Consider the following 24,846-nt stretch of genomic DNA (forward strand, 5'->3'; position numbering starts at 1 on the left):
CACCCATACACACACACACACACACACTATGAAAAAAAATTGTATTTATTTATTTATATGGAGATATACAGCATCGAAAGACATATATACACAATTCCTCTGATATTCTTTCTTTCTGGACCAACAGGCCAGTAGTTATGGAGCTCCCTTCACCCAGTTGTTGGTGCTTTGCGCTGAGGTCAGGTGGGCTCGACGCCTACAAAACCATGCGATCTTGTGGCGCAACACATGGTCAGCTGAGCGCTGTGGGAGCTCGACACAAGGATCCAAAACGCATTTGAACACTCTATTAACACCAGCCCGTGGAACAATTCTCTCGCCGCCTTACAAAACACACAGCGCAAGCCTTCAAGAGCCTCCAGGCGTTGAAGGTGATCTTTCAGGCGTGCCCCATTGCACCTAGGATCAGCGAGGTTTAGGCGCGCTCAGATGGGTAGAACGCAGAGAGAATTCACAGACGAGCCCTGGTTCGAAGCCACCTTTGGCGGGGCGGTTGTAGACATGTCCCTAAATAAACTTTGGAGGACGTCTTCTTTTTTTTCCACTCAGATGGATTTGTTTTCCTTTTTACAACGTGGACCCTCGCCAACATGTACACAGGCTGGGACAGTTCCGGAGAAAATTTAGAGCCGTGGTAATCTGTCCCACCATCTTTCCAGCCATCAGACAGCAGGACACACTCTTACAGAAGGCCTCTGTGGAAACCGCCATTACACAAGCCCTCATGTGAACGCTCGGCTGCAATTGATCTCTTTTCTATCTGTGCAAAAAAAAAAAAAGGGCCGCAAATGAAAAGAGCCGAGATACACGCGCACGCAGCTCAGGCACATCCTAACCTTATGCGCCTGGAAATTAATTTGACTATCTACACGACGCAGCAGGATGATTAGTTTGTCTGGCATATCATAAAACTTTTTTTCCCCCACCCTTCTCCCGGGGAGAGGGAGAGGGAGAGAGAGAGAGAATGCGCAAGACAGTGAGACCAGGGTTCACGACCAGAGCGAGGCACAGAACCATGACAGTTCTGCTCCATCCAGAGTGGCCAGATAATTAAATGCGGCGCAACACAACAATAGGAAGAAGTCGATAGCGTCGGGGCGGGGCACATTCTCACATAATAACACGACCGGTTGTGGACCGTCCCGTTGTACAAGCAAAGCGGTTTGTTGCATTTGACAATAAATGTGTAGATCCTCCGTATCCGTCGATGCGTCTTTCAGTTTTGTTTCTGGCCCCTCATGTAAACAACACCCACACTGCACCAGAGGACTACAAGTGACAGAAAATAAGATTGTGTTGTGTGTCGATGCGTGTGGCGGGGTCACCTTGTCATCATCCTCCCCGTCTGTGTGGTTGTCAACACAGATAGTTATCATCGCCGCATTTGTCTGGCGGGAGACGTTTAAAGGTCTTTACTGACACAAGTTCCGATGTTCCTTCGACGACACGGGTTGGAAGCAAGGGACGGTTAATTCCCTTTCGGTATTGAACATTTCACTCATTACGAAGTTCCACCTGGGTCCAGAGCGTTCTGGACCCCAGTTAGGGTGGTTAAAAGCGTCGGTCTTCCTGCGGTCCTCCTTGTGGGGATGAAATGCAACACACACACACACACACACACACACACACACACACACACACACACACACACACACACACACACACACACACACACACATGCGGGACGACAAATTGACATCACCGCTGCACGGATGTGGATGAATGAACGTACGAAAGCCTAACGAAAGAAATGCGATGACTCAGTTTAGAAGAATGTGAAAGAACAGTGTGATGGTTTTTTTAGACGCAACAACGGCGCCTACCCCCCATCGATTACATCCTGACTCTCTTGCATTCAATTCAGACCTTGAAACCGTCTCACTTCACTCCAACCGAGATATTTGGCTGCAAAAATGACACTTGTAAAAGACTAAGAATATAAGACTATATGATCTGGCAGTGTATTAGTGGTGGCAGGAACGAAAAACGGAATATGTAGTCGGGAATCAAACTGGACAGTTAGAGATTCAGACCTTAATTCATATAATAACCTCTGGAAGACGTGTATTTTCCAGCTGTCAAGGGCAGTTTAAGCAACTGATGAATGCAGTATGCGGACCAGAGCGACGACTAACCGCAGTCCCAGAGCAATGTCGGGGAGGTGAAGAAAGCCGCCCAGACGAGGACAGAGCTGTCGACATACATGGAGGTGGGAGAGCGTCGCTGGGCGAGACACGAGGCTCGGGAACAGAGCGGGAGACAAAGAATGAAGTATAAAAATAAGTTCCAGCCCATACTTTTTTTTTTTCCCCAAGAATACATCAGACTCTCTTACGTGCATATACACTTCAAGTTGATGAGCCAGGAAGTACAGAAAGGTGCCAAAGGTACAACCCGACCGAAGATCAAAGTAACCGCCCTGTCGTTTTTTTACTTTTTTACGCCATCCCCAAACCAAGCTCTGGAATCAACCAATATAAAACACATCCCCTTCCTCATAGGTGCACAGAGCTTTGTTAATACTGCCACTGGGGGACTGAATGACGCAGGTACTGAAAAGTGTAATCAAATCAGAGGCTGGTGGGTGGCAGAATCTAAATGACACGTTATTGATGGAGTCGGCAGCTAGCGACGTCACATCTCACTCCAGAGGACGCCGGTGACGTATTACAGCCAACATTGTAATGATGGACCGGAGCGCTGGGAGTTGTGACATGTTCCTGTGTGTAGTTCCAGTGGGTTTTCTGCCAGCGTGGTGGGGATGCCGTCGATGATTTCTAGTGGCGGTCATTGGCTGGGGAAAAAGGAACGTCATCCCCAGAGTCCTGTTTTGCAACACATGCCGCTTTGGGTCGTGTTACCCCCACATTTGTTAACTGTAAACAGAAAACAACCACAGCACCTTGGGCTTGTTTGTGTCTGTGTGTGTGTGTGTGTGTGTGTGTGTTTGTTGAACATTTGAATATTTTGAGACCACATGTCCCACGGCACGTCCCAGTCATCTTAATGAGCGCAGGTAACCCACAGTGGCAGGTGACGAAAAAAAGTGTGCAGGTTCTCTCACCGAAGCGCCGATAGGCTGTGAAGGGTGTTTGGGAAATAGGGGGATCTGTTGCTAAGATACGGCGAGTACCGTGCGTGATCTCTCGCAACTCACTGGGCAGCGTGGGACAAGTGGCTCCTGAATGAATGGCACTGTGACTAGCCCTGCTTTCGGTTCAGTTCTTATGTGTTCTCGAGAATGGCGCCCGCCCTACTCCCCCCCCATACCCTCGACCCCCAGTGCATGGGCCCCTGCCGCAGAAGCTCATATTCAGGATCACAGCCACAAAAAAAAAAAACAACCAAAAGCAGAAACTATATCTGGACAAGATACCGTAAGCGGTGTCAGCCCTTCCCCCTCCCCCTCCCCGAAGCACCATGTTTACATTCCACTTTGGACATCCCCCCCAAGGGACACTTCAATCCCAACGGTCTGGAGCGCACGTAGCCTCTCCTGCTTGATTTGCATGGGTTAAAGGCCGTCCCTAGGGGGTTCAATCTCAATGGCAAATTAAAAGCAGGTCTACGCCAGAAGGGCCAATGGTGTTAGAGGGTCGAGGAGAGAGGCAGGACGGGAAGGGTGGTGGGGGGGTTGACATCTGTTTTGAATTCCGGTGAGTCTGCACGTTGCAGCGCCGGGCAATTCAATTAGTGAGGCAGCAAACCCTGTTACCACTGGAGGCCTGCCAACTGGGACCGGTCAGCTAACCTGCTCTCCTCTGAGATTCGGAGGCGGGGCGCACGCGGGAACCCAGTTCTTGGCGCGGCCGAAATAGCGCTGCACTCGGAGCACTTCGGACTCTGCAAGTCTCCATTCTAGCCCGCGTGGCCTCGGGTCGGCTGCGGTAAGGAAGTGGGCAGGGGGTGAGATTTCGAGGCACTTTCGGTTCAAGGCGGATGCCCCGCGAAAGTGCCCTCTTTGTAAGATCATCTGTCAATCCAGTGGAGGTAATGGGAGTAATGGGAAAGCCAACGGTGTCTCTGACTGAGCTTTCAGATGTGCGAAACCTCCGGAGGTGTGAGAAAGTCCTGTGGTGATGGATGAAAAAAGGGAGCTCATGCACTTTCTTTCAATACGGCTGGAACTTTTACAGCACGATGGTGGATGAGAAACACAGCCTGGTGTTCACTTCAGCTGAGAAGTTTATCACCAATTAATGTACAACTCTCAAGCATAATTCAGGCGCTATCGTTGGAAGCATGTCTCCATGTTGTGCCATCAAAAGTAAAGAACAAAAGGACATATTAGAACATTTCCAGAGATCTGGGGGCATTTTAGCAGATGTCTGGGAGATTTTGCGCTACAAAGCATCATCTTGGGATCTCGTGTAAACACAGTAGTCTAATCCAGAGGCTCACTAGGACCTATGTAAACACGGAGAGATCCAATATTCTAAAAACAACAGTTTGGTGAGGAAAGAGTAACAAACATGGCAGCCCGTTCCCACACACTGCTATCAAAGGACAGCCATGTCGTTTTGACAGAAAATATCATTACAGACAGGATCACATGTCATCATTAGAGAAACCCAAACTCAAGCGCGTAATGTGATCGCACATTGTATTCCAAACAGGAAACGCATGACACATTGGGTGGTTCAGAAGGAATTTTCATTGCAAGCCATGATGTTCCTCCAAAGTTTGGAGTGGAGACTTTAAACAAGCTCCCTCTTCCACTGCACAAACTACATAAGCCGCACTCCAATGCGGTTAATAGCAATTGAATCCACCAGGAAGTTGTTTATGGGGCCATTGTTGAGAGATAATGAATGCATTATGTTTTTCCACTGCCCAGCTAAATAAATGTGTGTTAAATGAGTGATTACTGAACATTTTTTTGAGGTTACATTCCTGTTGTTCAACGGCTCTTTGATAAGCTTGGCTTGCGTACTGACAGTGAATTATCTGGCTATTGTGGAAACATCATTATCGACAAACTTAAATGTGCTGAACATCAACAACAATTGGAATTGTCATCATGCGATCTTGAATTTATAAAAAGATAGGGATATAAATGTTATTGAGAGAAATGTAAAAACAAATAAGACAAGAGAAAAGGAAGAACTTGTACCTTGTCTGCAGCAATGTTTAGGTAGGTGGTACGTGTCAAAGTAACATCCACATGAACGCCAGGACCCAAGGTTTCCCAGCAGAACATTGCCCAAAGCATCACACCGGCCCCACCGACTTGCCTTCTTCCCATAGTGCTTCCTGGTGCCATCTCTTCCCAAGTTAAACGACACACACCCACCCGGTCATCCACATGATGTAGAAGAAAACGTGATTCATCAGACCAGGCCACCTTCTTCCATTGCTCCATGGTCCAGTTCTGACCCTCACATGCCCATTGTAAGTGCTTTTGGCGGTGGACAGGGGTCAGCATGGACACTCTGACAGGTTTGTAGCTACACAGCCCCATACGCAGCAAGCTGTGATGCACTGTGTGTTCTGACACCTTTCTATCATAGCAGCATTAACTTTTTCAGCAATTTGTGCTACAGTAGCTCTTCTGTGGGATCAGACCAGACAGGCTAGACTTTGCTCCACACGCGCATCAATGAGCCTTGGGCGCTCATGACACTGTTGCCGGTTCACTGGTTGTCCTTCCTTGAACCATTTTTGGTAGGTACTAACCACTGCATACTGGGAACACCCTACAAGACCTGCCGTTTTGGAGATGGTCTGACCCAGTCGTCTAGCCATCACAATTTGGCCCTGGTCAAAGTTGCTCAGATCCTCACATTTTTCCTGCTTCTAACACATCAACTTCAAGAACTGACTGTTCACCTGCTGCCTAATATATCCCACCTCTTGACAGGTGCCATTGGAACAAGATGATCTATGTTATTCACTTCACCTGTCAGTGATTTTAATGTTGTGGCTGATTAGTGTATGTATGCATGTCTAATATATATATATATATATATATATATATATATATATATATATATATATATATATATATATATACACACACACACACACACACACACACACACACATATATATATATACACACACACACACATATGACCACACACACACACACGCACACACACACACACACACACAGTTGGTATATTTTAAAGACTGTTGGCATATTTTACATTTTTATTTGTTTCCTATTTGTAAAACCCTGCCCCGCACAGTCTCTGGAGTTTACCCAAAATCATTTCACTATAAGCTGTACACCGTGCAATATTTACATGACAAATAAATCTTTCTAATATATATATATAGATCGATATGTATATGGCATATATGGCATACTGTATGTTGGTGTTATTAGACATAACAGGAAATGCAGGAAAATAAGGAAGCCCCGGAGAAAAGTTTTGAAAGTGGTCATTTAGTTATAGAAATAGGTTACTACCAGGGGCATTCAAATTGTATTAGGAACATGTAGGCATAGCACACAAAATCCAATATCCACTGGAACGCCACCACAGTACGAAATCCCCCTATGGTAAAAAAATAAAATAAAAACTAAAAGCGGTATTTTCTGACTGGGCCTCATTAATAGTTTGAAGGTCAAAGTGTTTTAACCCATTTTTGGATTAAACCTAAATGACTGAAGATTTATCCACTAATTTCGGCCTATGCATTTATTTATTCTAAACATTTATTGTGTATAATTTGAGGGATTAAATGCTTACAACAAGATGGCATTGATAGCATATTTAGCTGTTTAAAAATACTATAAAAGTTTAAATCTATATCCTGCCAGTTCAGTGAGTCTGAACTTATTGGCATTGAATGCCAGTGTAGTAGGCAAAATAAACAAAACGCTGCATAAATACTACATTTCTGAAATAGACCTATGCTTAGTTTGAAATTATACATTTTGCTTAGCTCAGATCGATCGAATATCATAGAATATTGTATTGTTTATGGCATCTTGCGTTTTTGTATTTTAACCAATCTATGAAATAGTGCAAACTTCTAAAGGTTAATAGAGTCAAGTAGACCAACGAAATTATACAAAAAGACCATATACTTTGGCATTAGAGTATTTTGGATTCATCTCTTGGCTGTAGGAACGGTGCTGCGAGATCCTTTTGCGGAGACAACTAGTTTAGAAGTCTAGATCTGGGATCATGACACGTTGTGCTTCACGATGGTGAGCGACGCACTTAGGTTTCTGTCCCCATCACTCACAGCATCTGGCAATAATTGGCATTTTGTTTTATTTTGTCTACTATGGCATCGAAAAATTGTTCAAACAATCTTGCAGGCCCGTGTGTGCCCGTGTACACCACTTTTATGAACCGTTGGACCTTATTTCAGTGAATAAGAAAATATGGGAAACGGTATAAACCGTCTATATCTATGTATAAAATGTCTACCGTGGCTTTTGGAAAGGGCCACCGCAACAGTTTCCGTAGCGAGCGACAGCGTCACTCAATCCAATCAAAAGTGTTGACGACAACAGGGGCAGCAGCGTAACTCGATAAAACGAAGTGCATTCAATCTCCTCGCCGAGGCTCTCTCCGCGTGCGTACCTGCTTCCACAGAAAGCTGTCCACGCCGCTCAGCATCCACGACACGGCCACATGGACGGCGGACAGCACCACCCCGGTGATGACCGCCGCCCGCATCCGGACGGGCAGCAGGGTGTAGACGACGTGGATGAAGAACACCGTCCACCAGATCCCCTCCGAGGCGCTGCGGGGCCGCATGAGCAGCACCCCCACCACCTGCACCACCAGCACCAGCACGATCACCAGGTAGCACACGATCCACATGTGGTCCTGGTGGAAGCCGTTCCGGTTGCACACCGCCATCAGCACCAGGGTGAGGAGCACCGCCGCGGAGAACACCACCGCGTAGGTGGCGTCGGTCTCCCCGCCGGCGCAGTGGAAGACCAGCATGACGGCGAAGACCAGCAGCAGCACGGCCATCAGCATGGTCAGGCTGCTCTGGTTGAGCCTGAAGAAGTAGCGCTGGTAGAGCCGCTCCAGCTTCTCCGACTGGAACTTCTTGGACCTGAAGATCTGCATCGCGCCGGCGCAGCAGGCGATCGGGGAGAAGTGGACTTCTGGCATGACCTCCACCTCCTCCGCCTCCTCCAGGGTCTTCAGCCTCGATCTCCGGTTCTCCAGCCCCAACTCCGCCGCCGACTTGGCGCTCACCTCCCCGCCCGCTGCTGGTTTAGGGGATGGGCGGTTGTTGTTGCGGATCTCCTCCCCATGCTCCAGCCAGGCCGACCTGGACCTGGTCCTGAAGCTCACCCGGCTGCTCACTGCGGTCGCGGCTCTCCCGGGCTGTCGCTCCGGATCATCCTCGTCCCTCGGTCTGGCCGAGTATGGGCACCCGTTGGCCACGGCCTCCGACTCGCCCCAAGCTGATCTGAGCTCGGTCCCTCCCCTCAGCCCCGGCGCACCAAGCCCGGGTGGGCTGACACTGTTTGATCTAGACATGATGATGATGGAAACACCGAGGGGGCAGCCCCGAGAGTTACCACCCACCACCCACCCCCGCACCACCCACCCCCGCGCGACTTCTTATTCCAATGAAAAATCCAAACCGATGTCAGCCAATCGCCTCCCACGGATCCAGGGAGTCGGACGTCAGCGGTGTGTTGGATTTGGCCCCGTAGTTCACCTTCATGGGCGCTTACCGTCTGAGCATGCTGCAGCTGAATTTAAAAGGTGGGCTTACGGAAACTAAGCTGTGAACAGGTTATTCACACAAACAAGACATGCCGTGCCACATTATTTGAGCGGAGAGTGAGGCATTACAAGCCGTAATATAGACCCGAGAGTGGGTGAAATGCTCTGGGAGTGTAAACAAAAGTCAATCGCAGAAAGTAAACTGTGATCGGGGTTTTTTTTTTTCCATACTCAATTTAGGGAAAATATATATATATTTATAATGCTCCATAAACTACACCCAGGAGCGGGCGAGATACTCCGGGGGTGGAAACAATTGGCCGTGCCTCCAGGGAGCAGCATCCAGGTGGATTCAGCTCCACATCACTGGCTCCTAATTACCCTCCCGCGCTGGTTGTGGAGAGAATACACCATTACTCAGCTCAGCAGTCCGCAGCGATCGCAGCGCATCACCATCATCACCATCATCACCATCATCATCATCATCGCCACCACCATCATCAGTTACGTTGCGGATTCCTTGCATCCGCACACGCGTCTCCCGTTCCACTGCAGACGGAGCGATGCCTCAGAGGAGCGGACGTGGAGGCGGAGGAGCGGTCCCATTTTTAGGACGTCGGAGGCACGCTGACACCCCCGATAAACCCCAAAGTCGGCCCCTGAAAGCAGCTGTCCGTCACCCCGCGGGGTCGGGTTCAGGTCGGGACGTACAGCACGGATCCACGGCGCTCCATCGTCACGAAAGGCTTTTCTTTTTTTATTTATTTTTTTTAGCCCGCTGCCGCTGATTGCCGTTCGATGGCCATTCAACCAAGTGTGATTCCTGCGGGTCCCGCCCCCTTCGGCTCTCCCGCCCCTGCCGATTGGGTGAGGCCAGGCGGTGACTCACCGCGCCGCGGTTCCGATTGGCTGTCCTGCGCGCCGGTCCAGCGGGAGAGCGTTGCGCGCCCACGCCGCAGTTTGGGAGGAGTGGGCGGGGCCGTGTTCACAGCTGGAACCCCCCGTGGTGAGGGGGGGGTTAACCCCTTCGGTCCCTCACACATCTGTGTGTGTGTGTGTGTGTGTGTGTGTGTGTGTGTGTGTGTGTGCGTGTGTGTGCGTGCGTGCGTGCGTGCGTGCGTGCGTGCGTTCCCGCATCTCATCACATTTACATACGACACTTTGGGGCATTGATATGAATGAACCAGACCCATTGTTAATTGAAATCAGTGCAGGCGTGGCACCACAATGGCGCACCACGACAGAGAGAGCAACACAATTACACAGAGGTGTTAAGACGCGGTTGCCAGTTTGGTCGTCATCACGGATGGAGAGCATGCAACTAATTTGACCATTACGTTTTATATAAAGATCTACTCAATCAATGAAACCTCCAATAACAACAGTATACACACATATGTTCACTGGGGTTATGGAAGACATTGTCCTTGCATTTTTTCATGGTCATTTTCTGTTTCCTTCTTACTTCTGTATCATATGTACATGGAGAGCATACGTCATTACAGACTCTTTAAAGGAGAGAGATCACTACTGACTACTTTAGCCACTTAGTCTCTCCCCACGATTTCATATTTGAAGTGGTCGGGATAGTCGTTGACAGTGTACACATGTAATGCTTCCGTTCCACATGTCATGATACCTCTCAAAGCCTTCGGCCTGTGTGATCATTACTCTTGGCCGTCGTCGTCTTCCCTCCCGGGATCGATCAACCCCGCCATCAAAAAATAAAACCATCCCAGCGAGGCAGAGAGAACAATATTCAAACCACGCGACGCAGACAACTCGTCGCCGGGGTTCGTGTTTTTAGGCTTTTGTATCCTTCGGTTGAGATTGAGCGGAAAGGGAAGAGACGGATGGACGGGCGGACACGTGAGATGCGGCCTCGGGCGGGGTTGGATCCCTGGTCCTGATGAGTCCTTACAGAGGCCTTGTAGACAGTGTTCCTCACTTCGACACCACCCCTGCATTGGAGAACAGCAACAACCTCCTCTCACAATTGGAGATGCATGTGAAGATGAACAAGGTTAAAGGGCGTGAAGACTGTTTCATGCACGTGTTTTTTGTTTGGAGGGGGTTTCCCGTGGAGAAATTGGTTTGTTTTCCAGGGCCGTGCTTTCACGTGGTGCAATTGTGCAAATGTTGCGTGAGTCAAAACGACAACAAACCCTTGAAGTGGACTCTTTTCACGACTCAAATCAATATTTTGCCTTCGGTCATGGTGTTTTTGCGAACAGGCTGTGACCGGGGTTACAAAACAAAACATAAACAAAAACAACCTCTACTGCCATCATGTGAGTGTTTGAATGAATTGTCAGTTGAGCCAGACGCACACAACATTCACACCTGAGCAGGGCTGCAGACAGGGATCTGTGACTCCTTGATCACATTTAGTTTTGGAGGTCTGTTTCCGCTTCGTTTTTTGTTTTAGATTCATTTTTAGACCGGTTTACTTGGCTCCATCAACCTTGAAAATCCTACACACAAAAAACAACCCTGAAAAAACAAGATGGGATTTGGAGATCCTGGAGATTGTCCAGGCGACAGGTGGCTGAAGGAGCCTTATTCATGCAGGAAGAAAGCCCTCAGCGGCTGCACATGTCACACATGTTGATATGAACAACAATGACCTGTGAAAAAGTACACACGGAAACATGTGCTGTTTAAAGAACTACCCCAATTAAGTATTGTGTTGAATTTACGACACCATCTTTTCGATTGGTCTTTATATTTAAATATAAGGGATTTAAATAAGATACAAGTAATGAGTGTCGCCATATAAAACAAGGCTGCACATGAGTTGCAACTGATTGTGGTGGAAATAGGCAATAAGGGGCTTTGTTACCAGTGTTGCAAGATGCCAAAAACCAAATAATCGTACAAGGATCCAGAATTATCGTATTTCAGGAAAAACCATCGTACATTTACATAAGACGAACAATTGGGCTGGTTCCAAATCAGCTACAGACCATTTCGTTTATTATTAAGTAAAAAAAAACAACCCGAAACTATGACGTGGAAATGATTGTACATTAAGCGGTTTATTTTAAAATTATTGATTGTACAATGGGCTAAATTATCGTACAAATACAATAATTATCGTACATCTGGCAACATTGTTTGTCATAATGACCTTTTTTAGTATGTTATGTTCATTTTCAGAGATTGAACTTTAACTCCATTGCATTTCAAAGCAAATATCTATAATTTTAATGCAAAGTTAGTTTAGTTATTTAAAGGATATATATATGTATATATATATATATATATATATATATATACACATACATACGTGTGTGTGTGTGTGTGTGTGTGTGTGTGTGTGTGTGTGTGAATTAGACATTTTTTGGAAATTTTAATTAGGATATGCATGATCATGCATCTGCTGAAAAAGGTACAGTAGTACTTTGTACTAATAAATATACATATACACACACACACACACACACACCAGCCACATTAAAACCACATGCCTAATATTGTGTAGGTCGCCCTTGTGCCGCCAAAACAGCCTGACCCTACTAACAATGTTTAGGTAGGTGGTACATGTCAAAGTAACATCCACATGAACGCCAGGACCCAAGGTTTCCCAGCAGAACATTGCCCAGAGCATCACACTGCCCCCGCCGACTTGCCTTCTTCCCATAGTGCTTCCCGGTGCCATCTCTTCCCAAGTTAAACGACGCACACACATCCGGTCATCCACATGATGTAAAAGAAAACGTGATTCATCAGACCAGGCCACCTTCTTCCATTGCTCCATGGTCCAGTTCTGACCCTCACATGCCCATTGTAAGTGCTTTTGGCGGTGGACAGGGGTCAGCATGGACACTCTGACAGGTTTGCAGCTACACAGCCCCATACACAGCAAGCTGTGATGCACTGTGTGTTCTGACACCTTTCTATCATAGCAGCATTAACTTTTTCAGCAATTTGTGCTACAGTAGCTCTTCTGTGGGATCAGACCACACACACACACACACACACGCACGCGATTTTGGCGTACGTACCCAGTGCCAGCCGGAAAGATTGCGGAGGATTAAACAGTGTGGCATCAGGAACCCACGCAGGAAAAGAGCTTTATTGATACACGGCCATTGTTAGATACATGGATATAACATGTCAATCATTGCATATCTCATTGGCTGTTATTGTTGCTCATGTCACAATGCTCATTGTGAGTCCATGCAATGCCGATTGGGAGAGAACATTTTTCATATATGTCAACGCCACGGGATGTTGCCACTTGTCAGGCTCATTTTAGGTATGTGACTTAATCATGACAGTTATACAAGGCTATAGATATAGATAAGGGATATCTTAAACCACTAATTCGGGCTTTGTGGCAAAAAGATGAACAATGCACCGCTAAGACTGTTCACCAGCCAGCGGCTCTGAGGAACTAATGAATGAAAGCCGTGCAGTGATTGGCTGATTGGCCTTCCGAGGCATATGACTGGAGGGTGGTAATTGGTTTTCCGGATACCTCGGTGGCAGATTGCATTTGGTAAAGCCTTCAGAGTCTGGTTTTAACAGTACAACAGAGGCACCACCTACCACATCTCAGTACTTGGGAGTGAGCGATTGACCAGTGCAATCAGGGCGGGCGGGCGGGCAGACACACACACACACACACACACACACACACACACACACACACACACACACACACACACACACACACACACACACACACACACACACACACACGGACCAGCAACTCCAGTGCACTGGCAAAGCAAACCTGCAATAATTATGTTTGGTTCTCCGAGTGAAAACAATGACTTTTTTTGTGGATATGCATGGGGTTGTTTATTAATTCATGGATTGGGGGGAAAAAATAAAAACTCCATATGCTCTCACAATAGATTTTTTTTTCTTGTTTAATCACATCAGTAAAAGCAAATGTGAGCTTCTGATATGTTTTTTTTTGTAAATATATACTTATATAATTATTGTTCATATTTGTACAAAGTCTGCTGGTCTCATGCAAAACGTTTGTGTCAAAAAGCCGAACGTCGTCCCGTGTCGAGCCGCTTTTAAGAGTTACATGTGGCATGCTGCATTTCGCATTGGTCACAAAGGGGTTGTCATTCCACGAAACCGGATTATTTCCTCGCTCATGCATCTGTACACTGGGTTGCTCTTTTTGGAAATAAATGGGCTGAGTTTGGTCACAGGTCTAAAACGCATCGCGTGCTCACTTCAACAGCCTGCCCCTAAAACAGTAGAATGCAATACCAAGGTTTAGGATGTGGCAGAAAACCAAGTTGTTGTGTTTTTTGTTGTTTTTGGTAGTATGAGCAAAATTGTAAAAACTGCTGTAGCTGACTAATTAGCAATCGTTTTCCATATCACGTTTAAAACATCACTTTAAAAAAAAAAAAAGGGCCCATTATAGGCTTTGCCATGGGGAGTTCACTTCCATTTGCTTTCTTTTGTAAAAACGGTTAATTTCCTGTTTGCTGCTCCACACGCCGAATAATACCCCAACACATACACCTCACTGCACGCTTCTGACATTTGTTATTCGATTTGAGTCATATAAACTGCCTGACAACAAGCTGACGAATCAAATTTGCCGCAACATCTGTTGGGACCCCTTTCCAAAGTGTGTTGCCACGAGCACAAGTGATCTTCTCAGGACATCAAGTGACAAATTATTTCACTTTTGCATTAAAACAAATAAATATATAAATAAATAAATAAAAAGTGCATATAAGAGATCCATTTAGATGATTGTTCCCCTGTGCTTTCATATCCGTCATTGAAAGATGCCCCAGAGGAAGCCGTCGATTACAAATTCTATTCATATTGAGGTCACGTTTACCACACTGAAGGCTCAGAACGCTGTGTTGCATTCACAATATACATTTTGTTTTTGCAATACACTGCAACTTGTTTTCCTTTCAAACACAGTGAAATAAAAAAATAAAAATAAATCACAAGGAGTGAACGTTGTTGACGAAATAAAAGCCCTTATTTATCAAAGCAAGGAAATCAACTTAGCAAAGCAAGAGAACAAAATGTATCTTGTGTGCAGATTTTTCCAAAACGGGTGAATGACACATATAAGTTGACACAAAAACAAGTTAATAAAATGTGTTATTAAATATAACTAGGCAGAGGAAGGACGTTTTCAGCATTCTGTCAAAACAAATTCATGTGTAAAGCTTTGTTCCAGTTCAATTTATTAATTCTGATGTGCTTTAAAATAAAAATATATATTAATAAACCTTATTAGAATAACCACCTTTTCACCTAAGAGCTACATCGGGTCACGCAGTGAATAAAGCACTGGGATAAGAAACGGCGATGACAAAAGCAGAAAAACAAAAAAGATCCGCCCATCAGTGAACACATGTTAAAACCCATAGCTACCTCACCGACCGGAAAAATAAGAAACAACATGCAAGCACAGAATGAAAACAATAGTTTATTCAACTAATCACGGAATGTAATCAGACCTTATGCTTTAAGGATAAATTAAAGGACATGGATCCAAACGCTACAGAAGGCCTAAGTCCGTCTCCAGTATCTGTACAGTCTTCCGACAATAATAACTTTGAGAGCTAGATATTTGGGGTGAAAGGTCTCTATGCGGTCTCGTACGGTGCTACAAGAGAGGCTGTCGTCTGTATCAGCGCACTGAATTTCCACGGCGCTCCCAGCGACGCTGCACGAACGTGCTCTCCCCCCCGTCACAGCCGCCAGCTTTCCCCGGTAAGTAAGCATGACTGCAATTTCGTTGGAAAAATGAAAACAAAACAAAGAGCGCATACCAGCCGTTCATATCGTTCAATATGCGATCGTCTACAAAATCAAAGCAACATCGAAAAACAAACCAGGTTTCCAAAAACCAAAAAAACACAAAACGAGTTACGTCAGAGCAGATCGTCTGCCCAGAACTTTGAAAAGTTGAATCGGGCTTTTTTTTTTTGTTGTTTCACCACGCAGACAGGGTTTGGTTGATCAGGCAGCCTCCTAGTTCTGTTTTCGCAAAGTTTCTCTTCTGTTAGCCGGATTTGGTACCCCCGCCCGCCCCCCTCCGCGTTCCCTTGATCGCACCGGAGCAGCTTACTCCACTTTGCTGTAGTCCTCCACGTGACCCAGCACTTTCTTCCTCTGCCGCAGCATGTGGAAGTAAAGCTGGGGGAATACTGGGAGGGGGACAACAAGAAGTAACAGTAATTATTATTAAATGTTATTACTTAATTATTGGATTATTATGGAGTGTTAGGAAAAAATAAGCAAAAAGTAGAAAAAATGTGTCAAAAAAATATGAAAATAAGTAAACTAAACTAAATAATAATAATAAATAAAATTGTATTTCATTTATTTAATAAAAAATATTTCATGAAAATAAAACAGAAAAACAGGCACTTACGTGGAATGTAGGAGACCATGGTGAGGATGAGGAAGGAGTGGTAGTCGAAGGAGAAGTTGTACTTGTTGGGGAGGGTGACGGAGTACAGGCCCGTCTTCTGCACGTACGGCAGCGCCGCATAGATGGTCAGCAGCTCGCCAGTCACACCCATGGGATACAGCACCATGAAAAAGGTGTACCTGCAGGACGAGACGGAGGGGGAAGAGGAGTGGGGGAGGGAGCAAAGGGCGCACAAATCAATCTACCGCACCTTCCTTTTCAGATGAAAAAGCACCGACGTACCATTTATCAGTGGAAGTGCACAAGTAGCACAACGCAAGGTGCGTGTTCTTTTCACTGGGACTGACAGCGCTGCCGATCTCGGCAGCCTTCAATTAACCGAGCACCCGCTCGCAAACAATCGCCTTTCTGTCTGCGAGAGGAGGGTGGGTGGAGGAGGACAATCCTCATTTGTTACATAGCAACTGCGCAGACACAGGCACTTAGCCGCTGCTGCCTCGGTCATACATGTAGATTAAACAAGCCCGGGAGATAAGACTCTACGCGCAGATCCCAGAATTTAGGGTTGCTAAGGCTGGCAAGAAATGTTTGGAATTACAGAGCAAAGAAGAATTTTTCGCCCCTTAGTGTAGATAAGATACTTTATTCATCCCTGTTGACAAACAATAGGCAATAGTAATAATAATAATAATAATAACTAATAATAATAAATATTCTGTGTATATTGTTCTGTCCATTGCTTCTTTACTGACTGGTGATGTGACATGGTCGGGTCGCACTGAGGAACACCTCCCAGTCTGCAGTGCCCATTGCGAGGTCGGGGCGGAGTGACGCTGTTTTCTTTAACATAGATTTAATGTTTTGGAAATAAATTATTTATAAATAAACACATGTTTACTTGAAATGAAGTATCCTATTTTTCACATGCTTTTTCTACGTCACTGAATGTGCCTCTTGTGTCGCTTAGTGTCCCACAAGAAGGGTGCTTTAACAGTTCCGATCGTTCCTGGATCACGCAGTGTGGACACCAAAGAAAGGTATGGTTCCTCCAAAGGTTCTTAGAACTTCCTGCGGTGGAAAAAACACCTTCTATGACCGATTATAGTTTTCGGGGTTTTGTAACGAGTTGAAGTTTTCCGAGTTTCCAGCATCGGCTCAAGTTGCCTGTCTACGTGTAGCAAACGATATGCAGTCACCAGGCGCAAGTGGCTGGATGCCAATGACTTCTGGGAGACGAAGCTTGGACTTATATTACTTTGGGTGATGATGTCACAGAGCTCCTAAAATTAATTGAATCGAGCCAACGTTCTTCTACTTCCAGAAAAGTTCGTTTTTCACTAATTTCTGCTCCAAATGTACATCGATATTGATTAAACTCAAACGATAAGACGTTTAAAAATGTCCCAGTCCTCAGACCTCAACCATCCAAAAATGATCGATAAGCAATACATATTTGGCAATATACAATAAACCCAAAAATAACAATAAAGCTCTGAAACAATTTACATTCGGACAAAAATAGGAAACACAGACACACACACACACACACACACACACACACACACACACACACACACACACACACACACACACACACACACACACACACACACACACACACACACACACACACACACACACACACACACAAAAATGGTTCTCACAATATTGCTAGAATATAATATTTCAGATATGTATTTATGAGTCACCAAAGCCGGGTTTTTTTTTTGTGTTTTTTATGTCCTACCTTGCCCACTTGATGAGGTAGGGCAGATGGTTGAGCAGGCTGAAGGTGTAGAAGGAGTAGCGGATGATCTCCGTGACGGTCCAGGCCGTCACAAACAGGAGCACGCTGTCCTCGCTCTGCACCTGGGAGGGGTAGAGAGGGAGGGAGGGAGAGAGAGAGGGGGAGGGGGGGAGAGAGAGAGAGAGAGAGAGAGAGAGAGAGAGAGAGAGAGAGAGAGAGAGAGAGAGAGAGAGAGAGAGAGAGAGAGAGAAAGAGAAAGAGAGAGAGCAACACAAAAGGATAAGGGTTAGGCGGACGGAGGAAAGACCGTCCAACAACATCCGACAACATCCGCTACCGTCTGAGAACGTCCTGATCTGGGTTAATCTGACGGATGGTTCACGGCAGAACTGCAATGTCACGAGACTCCACTCGAGGCAAAGTAAACAACACTTTATTTTTAATTTTTATGTTAATCATGATGCAGAAGCCACGCAGGAAGCATGCAGCAGCAGGAGACACACTGACAGGCGTACAGGTACACACAAATGCTGTAGAAGAGCACAAATGCTGTAGAAGAACATAAAAAAAAAAAAAGAAAAAAAGAAAAAAGAAACTGCAGAAACGCCCGTGCACGGCCACTCTTAACGCCAGGGACTACGCCATTAAATGTTCAGATGCATGTGGTTATTCCTCTACGCTCCACTACTGCAACCTTACAGAGAGCAGGCGAGCTTACTTGGCTCACACCCTCACTTTTCTTCAGTCTATGGACGGGGCAGAAACGGAAGCCATTTTTACGCTGCTTTGTGATACGTCATTTTTTTTTTTTTCCATGTTGAATAGCATATTTCACAGACTCTGGTCATGGGAGACTGTGGGGGAAGGGTTAGGGTTTCCATCCCGTCTCACCTCTCTGACGCTGTGCGTGACAGCCCATGTGAGGAAGACTCGAGACATGACCTGGAAGCCGGTCAGCACCACAGAGGACGGCACTATTCCTGGAAGGCAAGAGAAACAACCGTTACAGAAGGAGGAGGCAAGGAAGCAAATCAGGGTGTCATTCTGGCATTACAAACTTGAATTCAAGGACTTTAAGTACTTTTTTAAAAGCCGTTTTTCTCCGTTTTGAGGGACTTGACAGACAAAACAAACGTTATCAATTTCCAATGTGATGTTTATTCATTATAATTCTCTCTCTCACTCTCAGTGTGTGTGTGTGTGTGTGTGTGTGTGTGTGTGTGTGTGTGTGTGTGTGTGTGTGTGTGTGTGTGTGTGTGTGTCTAGCTGTTCGATAGGTCAGCTAACTCTCCGGGTTCCAATCAAGCCAACAGCGAGCGGACCATGAACCCTGCGAGCTACATTATCACATCAGTGGGGTCACGGTCCACATGGTTTCTCACCATACCGAAGCTCTAACAGGGCCGCTAAAAACAAACAAAAAAAAAAAAAAAACACGCCATCACACCACGGCTGAGGAAGTATTTTGTTCGGGGCCTACTTACCCATAGCACAGTGCAGGATCTGTGAAGGGAGAAGGCAAGGCATTGAGTGGACTGCAGGCAGAGAAGCATGGACTTTTAAAGAACACACATAGGATTAACAATAGACAAATGAGTTGAAATCAGATCATTTTGGAATATCTCACATTACTCCAGAAAGTGTTTTTTTTCATGTAAAATTACTTTGAAACAAAGTAATGTGAGATTTGGGTGGAAAAAAAATACATAATTAAAAACATTTAAAAAACATGTAACTTAGGTCATAGGGCTTAGGTCTATCATAGTCATAAATACTGTTATTTATTAAATCACTGTTATATAGCTATATATCAGTTTTAAAATGAATACTGAGGTTACATTAGACCCAATGTCTTATCTCTGTGCCAGGCAGTGTGTCTGGGGAGAGTCACTTACACGTCTTATTTGACTTTATCTTTTACACTGTATGTGTGCAGTCCGGTATCTGTAACATAAAATATGACACACTACGGAGTTCACCAGATCGTGAATTCTTCTTATTCGTAGATTGGTGTCAGTTTCTCCAGAGGTTCTGCAGCTCTTGAGAATATGCATGTGGCATAGGCTTAGTTAGCTCCTATTATTATCATTATTATTATTATTATATAGGGGTGTCACAATTCTCGAAAATCCACAATTCGACCTTAGATTTTAAGGTCATAATTCGATTCTCAATTTAAACATATGTATTTTTTTTCCAGCACTGACGGCTGCCACTGCTACTGCACTGCCATTGTTAGACTATCGAGTCTTAGTTTGTTAAGAAAAACATTTGTTTCTCAATAAGTAACTTATTCGAATAATAACAATGACAAATAATAACAAAAATATGAGAATATTTAAACAACACACCTAAACCGTTAAGAGCTTTATCAAAACTAGACTTTACAATAAACAATAATACCTGTTTCCAACTGCACCAAAAACCCGGTAACACCCGCTTACATCAGGCATTTGTCACCAGTGGGAAAGGGAGAAAATTTAATCGGCTGCACCTTCGATCGGCTCTGTTGTGACTAAGACGCCAGGGTCGACACGCTCATTTTGTCCATTTTACTTGCGCAATGCGAAGTTCTAGACATTTGTGCGTTAATAGACAGGAATGTATAGGTGTAATGTTCAATCATTTCAAATCCCATCTAGAATCCAAAATCAGAAGTGATCCGTAAGGGGCACTGTGAAATGTTGTGAGTGTGGGCATCGCACTGTGGGGATCACAGCAGAGAACCTCCACGCTCCCTGCCGGTCCCCGCTCCCTGGCACCATGGAGTATCTGTGTGCGGGTGCACACCGGCAGCATGTGTAGTATCCATGGATGCATGCTGCTTCAACTGTAGTGTTGGGTCGTTCATGAATCATCTGATTCTTTTAAACGGCTCAAAATACTTTTTTTTTTTTTTTTTCAAGTTTGCAAGTATTATAGTTTTATGTTGTATGTTTAGGTTGCTGTCTCCTCTACAGTTTTGTTCCAAATCACACTGGAACCATGACACGGTCCTTTTCCGGCTTGTTCGTGACGTCGAACGTCACGTGACACCAGAAAAAAAGGGCATTTCTCCTGACAAGGGAAAGGACTCAATCGCCTATTTCTGGTTTTGGTGTAAAAACGGTATAAGATACTTATTACACTACTTTCAAGTTACTCACCAAAAAATTTTAAAAAATGCAGAAAAATGGATGTTATTTTTGCCAGAGTGGATTGCTGGTAGTAAAAGCCAAATTACTACCCATGTCTTGTGTTTTACATGTACTAAAAACGCTATCGGCTCCGTCATCAAATTTCACCTTATGCGTCTGCGCGTCCGCCATATTGGAGCAATGGAGATCGGCCGACCCCAACTCACCCAACTCCGGGCCAAATTTCATGAAAGTTGGTTCGGAGCTGGGCGAGCAGCAGTCAACACCCCACAGTGCAGACTGCATTTGTTTACTGGTGGATCTCGACCGCCCCAATATAGTGACCGTGTCGGACCGTATAATCCACTGAAATACGCAGAGAATCGCGAACCTGCCTGTGATTCTGAACTTCGAAATCACTCATTTCCAGCAACATTGTTTCTGAATCGGGATTGTGACACCCCTATTATTATATGACGGGATGGTGTGTGTGTGTGTGTGTGTGTGTGTGTGTGTGTGTGTGTGTGTGTGTGTGTGTGTGTGTGTGTGTGTGTGTGTGTGAGAGAGAAGCTGAAGGGCTGGATTTGCCCTACCTCCAGAAGGGCTCCAGTCTGAAAGAACTTGAGGGGTTTCTCTATGGAGTAGTAGAGGCCGTGGTAGCTGCCTCTCGCCAAGTAAGCTCTGACAAGCCCCACGGCGATCACCAGCCACCTAGAGGAGAATACACACACACACACACACACACACACTTACACCAAAAATAGAAGGAGGGCACCCATTCTTTCAAATTTCCAAGGACAATCCCCCGATAACCTATCCAGCTATGAAACCTTTCCACATACTTTTAAGGGTTTTTGAAAGGAGTTTGTTGGTTGGTTTGTTGGAATTTGTTGGTTTCATGAGAACGCAAAGCCTCCAATGTCATGCTTAATACACTGCATTACCATGAAAGAAGGGAGGGGGACGAAATGTGACCTAGCCGGTTGGGAGAGTCACCCAACAACACCCATCATTCAGTTTGGCAGTATATCTGCCAAACAAAGAGTCTCAGTTGTGCGTTATTTATTTTAAATTATCTCAGCCTAGAACAGTGTATGCATAGTAAGTGACTAAGTTCCCTTATTCTGCTAAGAAACATAGACAGCCTGTTTATGGTCAAGCTGCAGTAACCTTTTTATTCAGTCAAATATTAAAATCCTACTTAATACCTAAAGGTCACATGAAAACACTGTAGACTCCAGATTGGTCAGAGAATGGTGACCGCGTCATTGCATCACTGCATCAAAGGGCTGTAAAACAATGATTCGATATTCGAATGCTATCTGAATTGTAAAAAAAATAAATAAATAAAAAGACATTCGAAGAGGAAAATTAAACTTTCGTAAAAAGAAATATACAGTGTTTCAGCAGAAATTTACTATTGAATATAAAAACGTCCTCTTTGTGCATGCAAGTGAATGAGCTTTGTCCGTATGCAGCTCCGTGCATGGCTGCCCGCCAAGCAGCGATTACAGATAAATTGACCCGTTATATGTGGCCAATTAACATCTCACAGGGGTCTTGATTTAAAGATTTCATCCACGAGCGTGAGCCGAGGTACATGGTACCAAGCCTCCCGACCATCACCGACAGAGTTGGAATGTCCTCTAGTGCAGAGGTTCCCAACCACTGGGCTGCCAATTTGCCACCGGCCTATGAGAACGGGCGCAATTTTTTTCAGAAGATAGCTGCAGCAGAAACATGGTAAATTAAATACACCGAGAATAAAAGTACATTTTATTTGCTTTGTGGAGAAAAGATCGCTCTGATCAGAGCTGCAGAGCTATTCTGCAGCTTAACCCCACCTCCACATAACCTTTGTGTTTTTTCAGAATGAATATTCGATCATGGTGATTTTTGGCCAATTTTGACAGCGCTACTGTGTCATCATTACACGACATGGGACATTGTGAGTTCACATCGTTCATTCTCCTGGAAGGGGACGCGTAGTGGCTGCTGCCCCGTCCCCGTCATCCTCGGAGACTTTAACAAAGAGAATTCGAGACACAAACTTGCGAAATACAAGTCGTTTATTAACTGAGCAGAGAGAACACGCTGGATCACTGCTACACCACCGTGCACAACACCTATCATGCCGTTCCCTACGCTGGGCTCGGAAACCCCAAGACACATACCAGGGTGAGTTATAATAATGACAAGCCATGGTTCCCAGCGATACTCAGACCGACATACATTTGTATTAGTCCTTAGATATTAAGCCAAATTCTCGCTAGTCTAGAATAAACGTTATATTTCATAGTCAAAGCCAGATTCGTTGCTATTATAGCATAAGGATGTATTCCATTACAGACAATTCATTTGGTTACATGTCATCTTGATTGTAGTTTGTTATAACATTAACCTTAATTGATTCTTCAGTATTGCGAATACAGCTGTACACCGACAAATTTGGATCGAATACGTTGCCGCCTGCAGCCATATTTAGGTGTCCAGCCCTATTGTTTTGTTGTTTTAATGCTGTGCTGTCAGCATGCTGGGCATACAACCCGGAGTATTTCTATGCTATTGTATCTAGGACAGAGTTAGTCTGTAAGTGGAGTTCAAGTTTTCAACCTGCACTGCAGTTAACGCTTTATTAATTGTTAAATCGTCAAGAACTGCTGCAATTACGTTACGTCAACTGATTCTGCGTCCAACGAAAACTCGGAATGTTGTAACCGTTTTAGACGTAACGCTGACGTAAAGGGCAGCAATAGCGCGAACGAACGAAAATTTGTGTCGACCCCGCGTATTGCTGCCTGCAATATTATTATTATAAGTAGTAGTAGTAGTAGTGGTAGTAATAATAGTAGTAGTAGTAGTAGCTAACGACCAGGTAATTTGGATATTAATATGGATAAAGCAGAATAGTAGACTGTGACTTTGCGTGCACTGCCTCTGGTATTATTGCAGTATTACAGTCACAACAAAGAATAATCCCCCATGTGTCAGTGGTCAAATCTGCTTTACAGTAGGCCGTGACTCAGGGCACCACAGGTCTTCCACCATGCGAAAACAACATCCACCATGTGCTATATTATATTGACAGCTAAGGTCTCCGACCATGATATTTGGGAGATTCCCAAGTGTAATCGCACAACGACGGAATGCGACAATTTTCCCCCCGCGTCCTATAAATCAGGTCCCGCATGAATAGCTCGGTAAATATTTACTCACCCCGCAGTCATCACCACGTTGTAAATCACCAGGTAGGCTGTACCTAAGGCGCCCGGGCCGCGCTTCTTCTTTTGGGCTGCGGCGTCACCGTGGCTGCTGATTTTGCTGGAGCCCATGGCAGGTGCCGACATGACCGCGACGCCCGAGCAGTCCAACGCGACGCGGACTGACGCCTGCAGTCGCCTCAACGAACCCGGAAGTGAGGGAGAGGCCTAGAATCTTCCGATGGGACGGTTTCCGGGACGCGCGCCCCCCTAGCGCCCCGCCTGGGGTATCACACGCAAACTTACCTACTGACGCACTCATTTATTCATTTATTCATTTATTCATGTATCCTTTTATTTAGTTTAACTACCAATAGCATCGATTAACCGTAAATGAACGGCACCAGCATGACCATTTGTGACCAGCACATAAAATAAAATATATAAAATGATATAAATATGTAAAATGAAATACAAAGAAAATACTCAGACTAGTCCCCCCTATAATGAGACCGCCCCCCCCGTGTGTGTGTGAGTGTGTGAGTGTGTGTGTGTGTGTGTGTGTGTGTGTGCGTGCGTGCGTGTGCGTGTGTGTGTGTGTGTGTGTGCGTGTGTGTGTGCGTGCGTGTGTGTGTGTGCGTGTGTGTGTGTGCGTGCGTTCAAAGCAAACCGCTGCGTCACAAACACACCGCGTCAGACCGAACCCCTCACGTATCACGGCGAACGCTGTGGCGGTGCCTGTTTT

General features: G+C 45.3%; 2 protein-coding genes across 3 annotated transcripts in view; both read right to left on the reverse strand.

Annotated features, from left to right (window-relative positions):
- adcy5 (adenylate cyclase 5) overlaps positions 1–8,462 on the reverse strand; it is a gene marked incomplete at its 5' end in the record, with an annotated part of 63,827 nt that extends 55,365 nt beyond the window's left edge. The window contains one exon of the mRNA XM_080019538.1: positions 7,545–8,462. Within this exon, the coding sequence (XP_079875664.1) occupies positions 7,545–8,462 (918 nt within the window). The remainder of the gene's footprint in view (positions 1–7,544) is intronic.
- Positions 8,463–13,459: 4,997 nt separating this feature from the next.
- On the reverse strand, positions 13,460–24,308 carry hacd2 (3-hydroxyacyl-CoA dehydratase 2). Of its 2 annotated transcripts, XM_080018693.1 has the most exons (7): positions 24,118–24,308; positions 21,495–21,612; positions 19,270–19,288; positions 18,677–18,765; positions 17,786–17,907; positions 16,039–16,217; positions 13,460–15,811 (listed from the first exon to the last, which is right to left on the reverse strand). In XM_080018693.1, the coding sequence occupies exons 1-7, from the start codon at positions 24,246–24,248 to the stop codon at positions 15,729–15,731; spliced, it is 741 nt and encodes a 246-aa protein (XP_079874819.1). In that variant the 5' UTR covers positions 24,249–24,308; the 3' UTR covers positions 13,460–15,728. The 2 variants fall into 2 exon arrangements, with proteins under 2 accessions (XP_079874819.1, XP_079874820.1); XM_080018694.1 differs by lacking the exon at positions 24,118–24,308 and having other exon boundaries at positions 19,270–19,320; positions 21,495–21,536.
- Between the last annotated feature and the right edge of the window lie 538 nt (positions 24,309–24,846).

Source organism: Zeus faber (genome assembly GCF_960531495.2).
Source record: "Zeus faber genome assembly, chromosome: 18".
Classification (NCBI taxonomy): Eukaryota; Metazoa; Chordata; class Actinopteri; order Zeiformes; family Zeidae; genus Zeus; species Zeus faber.